Source organism: Oncorhynchus nerka, linkage group LG22, assembly GCF_034236695.1.
Source record: "Oncorhynchus nerka isolate Pitt River linkage group LG22, Oner_Uvic_2.0, whole genome shotgun sequence".
Lineage (NCBI taxonomy): Eukaryota > Metazoa > Chordata > Actinopteri > Salmoniformes > Salmonidae > Oncorhynchus > Oncorhynchus nerka.
Window position 1 is genome coordinate 69,865,277 of NC_088417.1, and position 6,000 is coordinate 69,871,276.

Here is a 6,000-nt window from a genome sequence, read left to right on the forward strand (position 1 = left end):
GAGAGGGAGATATGAGAGGAGAGTGAGGAAGAGCAAAGGAGAGGGGTATGTCAGGGCAATACATTAGACATGGGACCAATACATTCCTACAGTACATACACACATACACCATGTGTATGTGGCACGATTGATAAAGATTAGCAAAAAATTATGTATAAACAAATAACACAAATACTAAGCAATATTGTATGCTAAAAAAACCCATTATATATTATTTTACACTAATAGTTGCTCATATAAATTGCTCATATAAATACATTTTCTTTAATAAGTAATACTTTTGTTCTCAAAAAGAGAGGTGTCCAAATGATTGGCCACCCTAAACATTATTATAAATTAAATCAAACAAAATTAAATCTGCATTAACTTAAAACATTGAATTGTGGCTTTACATGGCTTCCTGTTTCACTTAAATCAATTTAAGAAGTGTAAACCAACTGGAACAGACATAAACGTTCCTGATAGAGGATGCATGTGTATCTTGTCCCCACGGTTCTGGACGCAAAGTAAAATCCAAGGGCCAAAGTTGGAGAATTGCAATACTCGGTCTCATCTCAGGGTCACCAAATCCCTTAATTTACAATTCGATGCCACCTCCATGTCAATATGCTCTTTGTAAGGGTTGCCAGAATTGTTTATTTATTAAGAGTGACCAACAAATGTTAACACTGGGAGTTTGCTAAACAGCATTGACATCTGGATTGGAAACAGGCGCTATGGTCATATTAGACGAATGTAGAGGTTTTAGCCACACAGCAGTGGCAGGTATGTATCAAACGAAGGATGCATATACAGAACAGAACATCATACCTACTGTCAAATATGGTGGTGGATCTTTGATGTTATGGGGCTGCTGGTCCTGGAGCCCTTGTTAAGGTCAACGGCATAATGAACTCGACCAAGTACATAGTAACTAAGACATTTTAGCCAAAAACCTGGTTGGCTCTGCCAGGAGGCTGAAGCTTGTCCACAGGTGGATCTTCCAGCAAGACAAAGACAATAACCCTAAACACACATCAAAATCCACAAAGAAATTGATAATTGACCACAAAATCAACATTTTGCAATGACCATTTCAGTCTACGAACTTGAACGCCATTGAAAACCTGTGGTTTGAAATGAAGAGGGCAATCCATAAGGGTAGACGAAGGATATCAAGGATCTGGAAAGATTCTGTATGGAGGAATGGTCTAAGATTTCTCCAATTGTGTTCTCCAATCTAATAAAACATTGTAGAAAAGGGCTCAGTGCCGTTATCCTTGCAAGGGGAGGGTGCACAAAGTATTGAAAACAGGGGTGACAATAATTGTAATGTAAAAAAATAACTTTTTGAAATCCAAATACTACTCATATTACAGAGCAAGCGGTAAAGCTTCATACCACTGGGGAAAAACTGGTTAAATCAATGCTGTTTCCACATCATCATGTGATGACATTGAATCAACGTGGGAAATGAATTGGATTTGCAAAAAGTCATCAACGCAAGGGTCATTTAGTCTTTTATTCACCCAACCTCCAACCTAAATCCAATGACATGGTGACATTTTTTGTTGATTTCACATTAAATTCACATTAGTTGACAACTCAACCAAATGTAAATCAAAACTAGACATTGAACTGATGTCTGTGCCCAGTGGGATATGACACTAATGTTTGCTTTGTAGCACCTACAGATGAAACACTATAGAGTATTAAAGGAGGCCTGTAAGGCCAAAACATAATTAATATGGCAACTTTAATAAATTATTTCTCAATTATGCTTTGAGATACAAATGTCAAATATTTGTCAACAATACTTTATTTAATGGACTATTCTATGGTTCCATTTTGTGAAAATCCCCAAAATCATGGTCTTCTTTTGTCTGGGTTTCGTGAGGAATCACTCTACATGGCTTCTCAAGTGGGTGTGTAGCAGTGGAGGCTGCTGAGAGGAGAACGGCTCATAATAATGGCTGGAATGGAGGAAATGGAATGGTATCAAAGACATAGTTTTCATGTGTTTGATACCATTCCATTCACTCCATTCCATCCATTATACTCCATTCCAGACAGTATTATGAGCCATTCTCCCCTCAGCAGCCTCCACTGGTGTGTAGATAGATTCTAGCTACTACTCTGAGAAACCAAAACAACACCATGACTAAAATTCAGACTCACAAACCAATATTTAAAAAATAGCTACACCAGACCAAATCAACGGACATGAGATCCTGTCGTCTGCATATGTTAAACAGTGTAAAATGGATAGGTATTTTTGTGTTGTCTCTATGTTTACACAGTGTTTGACCCCTGAGCCATTGGCAAAGCATTGCCACAAGGTCAGCCTTAAGTAAAAACCCAGAGTCCTCTCTTTGCTACAGACAAGCGTCCCCAGGGGACTGAAGAGGCCTCCACAGAGAGAGCTCCAGTTCAGAGGTCTGAGCTCAGTCCTAAGCCTCAGATCAGAGCTCCGAGCTCATGCCCAGCCCCAGCTCAGAGCTCCAAGCTGGGGCTCAGGCCCATCTGCTGAGTAAGTACAGTGGGAGAGCAGAGGCATGGGGCCGGGGCGATAACCCTTCCAAAAGGACACAGAGTTTTCTAATCGCACCAGGTCGCAGTGTAATCTTTTCTCCCCAGTCTCCCAGGTAACGAGAGAGGGAGAGGAAGAAGGAGAGGTGGGGGCCGATTAAGTGATGTTAGTGAGTAGCGAAACATGAGGGTCTCTGTAACACTCTGTGTGGGGGCTATCAGAGACAGAGCCCTTGAGAAACCCCGCTAGTCATCCTTGTGGATGCATTCACCACAGACAGAGCAGCCATCTTCTGCACTCCATGTCCACTCATTCGATGTACTGTATCTATCTGGTGTCTGGCATGAGAGGTTAAACGAATAGCCTGACGATTCCGAAGCAGAGCTGGTATCCTTTTTCACTCCATTTTCACTTTGACCAGAGCTGTTGTTCTAGAGTTAGGGCCTCTCTGTGCCAATAGTAGATGTTTCACAGCCATTTGTAGATGTATGTAAATAACAAACAATGCATACTTAATTGTAAGATGCTTTCATCCAAGATAGTAAATCTTACACAGGTATGAAATGTATGTCACTAACATCTGATACTGAATATGAAAGGGCTTTTTTATGCATGTACATATTATAGCTACTCTACAAACAGACACACCAGCACCGAGTACATCCTCACTCCCAAAAATCAACCATTTAAGAACCAGCTCCAATCCCCACTCTTCAAGACAGAGAGGCATGACTGTTCAGTAGAACGCTATGTCCTAGTGAACATTCGTCAGTGTTGGACGGATGGAGACAAACTGTTTGGTACTGCAGCTCCAGCTAAGGACATCTCCTCTGATTACTTTTATTCCCCGTTGGATTGATCAGTTATTTCACTGCACCTATTATAATATAATCCAATTTAATTTTACAGCCACATCTAGAATAAACAAAGACGTGCTTATGAAAAGGGCGTCAAACCTGGATCCTCTACAAAGCCCTTTTGCCTTTGGCTGCAGGACAGAATCTTGAGCAGCATCAGGCTCATGAAGGGGGGCCGACTCTTGCATGGTACACTGCATGACACATTTCATGCATGGACAAGCAAGATGGCCATGTGAGCATTCTGATATGTATGGTATGGCGAGGGGCTCTCAGTCTCAATCATTCATTCACCACTTCACGTTTAACCTCTGCTACATCATATTAACATCTCAGTGGTAAATCATTTTGATTTAAATGAAATGTGTGATCAATAACTTCTGCATTTGGATATATAGCAACAGAATAATTTTAGTGAATTAGAGATGATCGAGTTTATCATGCCATAACATTCAATGTAATTTTGGAAGTGAAAAGATAAATACTCTGCTTATGAGCTTGATGAATAAATGATTTCAGTACACCTCTACAATAACAAAATAGATTTACCAGAATGCATTGAAATCCGTTAAATATCAATCTTAAAATGTACGCCAACTGAGGTTAAATCAAGTTCTTGCAAAAAAGCTGAGGACATTTCATGTTTAACGTCAAGACATCTAACTAACTCATAGAGCTTTTAAAATGGTGTTATCCACAATAATTAGTTAGCTAGATCCTACATACCATGTTGATCAAGTGCTGTTTTCACATCCAATCTATTGTATTTCTCTCTTGATGGGCCTCAATAAATTGACGCAACAGTGGTCAAGAAAGCATTCAAAAGGATATGTGGGCTAGATAAGCGAATTCTCACAGTATTGCCTAGCCCTCAATCAAATAACTTGCACTAAAAACTTTTACAAACCACACAGACCATTTCCTGGAATGGGTCCATTTATTCTAAATGGACTCTTAACCCTTGTAGATCTGAAAGGATTGGGTATGGCAATTGCTTTAACAGGCCTTCTGATTGGCTGTGTGGAATTTGTGTCATATTACTTACACCTATACCATCCTCCAGTTCCACAGGAGTGCCTTAGGTGTAGGGGCTAGGAGTCATTTTGGAATTCTGGGTTAAATCAACTGATTCAAACATGGAGCACCCACATGAGCCTCCCACCAGGCCTCTCTGCAGCAGTGTGGTTCAAGTACGCTTGTTCTTATTGGACAAGTTCAGCTAGTACCTCCCAGTTTCTTCCTGTTTCGAAAAATGTTCTCTCTACTGAACACGACCCGGGTATGGGTTCTATTCACTGTTGACAGCAGTGGAGAACTGGGATGCTGGCATTGGGAGTCCCATAGGGCGTTGCACAATTGGTCCAGCGTCATCCGGGTTAGGGTTTGGCCGGGGTAGGCCGTCATTGTGAATAAGAATTTGTTCTTAACTGACTTGCCTAGTTAAGTAAAGGTTAAATAAATGTTTTTGCTGTAGGCCTATCTAGTTACCATACAACCAATTTCCTATTGTACAGAACTACGCTATTAATAAAGACTGGGCGGTATATTCATAAAACAAGGCCATGAATGTTGGCAGTATCACACAGGTTTGAGAGATTGCCCACTTGCTGTCAAGTTGTTCACAGGTTTCATCCAATTCTTAATAAGAAATATTTTGAGGAGGAAACACTGCGCAAATAGAATCCAATGTTAGTACGTAGCTGAAAAGGCAATGGAAAAATACCTTTCTTATGATTTACTGCACCATTCATGCAGAAAACAATACGGCTTTCACATTTCTAACCTTGAACTTGAAATTCTGGATGTCCTTAGTAGAAGCATATAACAAAATGTGTTTACAGTTTACTCATGGCTAAGTAATCAAAATGGAGTAATGACACATCCCCCCCATCCCCCGATGTGTCTTATTCCCTTTTACACGCGCATACACACACACACACACACTGCTACCCCCCCACGCACACACCCACTACCCTCTCTCAATCATGTGCTCACACTACCCTCCCCCAGCACCTTCCATACACCTGCCCTCTCTGACCTCCTCCCACTATCCTCTCCCCTCCCTTCTCCACTCACCTGCTCTATCTTGGCCAGCCATTCTTTGTTGCGGGCCAGCTCGGTCATGAAGGCCTGGTGCTTCAGCCATTTCCGGTGAAGCTTCTGGGCCTCATCCCGCGCCGTGTCTCGTCCCGCACCCATAAGCATCTTTCCCTTTACCGGCTGTCCCCAATCACTCAGCTAGGGGAGATAAAAATAGCCACCATCAGGGGCCCGAGCCTGAGCCAGCCCTTCTTCTTCTCTTCTCTCCTCCTTTCCCACAGGACGTCCTGCCTCCCTGCCTGGCACCTCTATGCCAGAGCCACCCACTCCGCTCTGCAGGGTCCTGAGTACCTGCACTGTCACAACCCACCCCAACCAGCCGCCCTTTCTGGAGAAAAAAAATCAAGATAAGCACCTCAGCAGCAGCAGGGGCAGCAGCAATGGTAGCTCAAGCCCTTCCGCTGGCTCGCCCCTGGGTCCTCATGCCCTACCCTTCACGGCTCCTGCAGTCCTTCCTGGTGCTGCAGTGCCTGCTAGCCAGTCTCAGAGAAGATAAAAACAATCAAGCAAATAGAAGAAACGAATCAACTACCC

The 6,000-nt window shown here is 42.4% G+C and overlaps 1 protein-coding gene across 1 annotated transcript in view; it reads right to left on the minus strand.

Annotated features, from left to right (window-relative positions):
• The window catches only part of LOC115105573 (spectrin beta chain, non-erythrocytic 4-like), a 30,027-nt gene extending 24,402 nt beyond the window's left edge, over positions 1-5,625 (minus strand). Inside the window, exon 1 of the mRNA XM_065007345.1 lies at positions 5,443-5,625. Within this exon, the coding sequence (XP_064863417.1) occupies positions 5,443-5,571 (129 nt within the window). The 5' untranslated portion in view covers positions 5,572-5,625. The remainder of the gene's footprint in view (positions 1-5,442) is intronic.
• Positions 5,626-6,000: the final 375 nt, after the last annotated feature.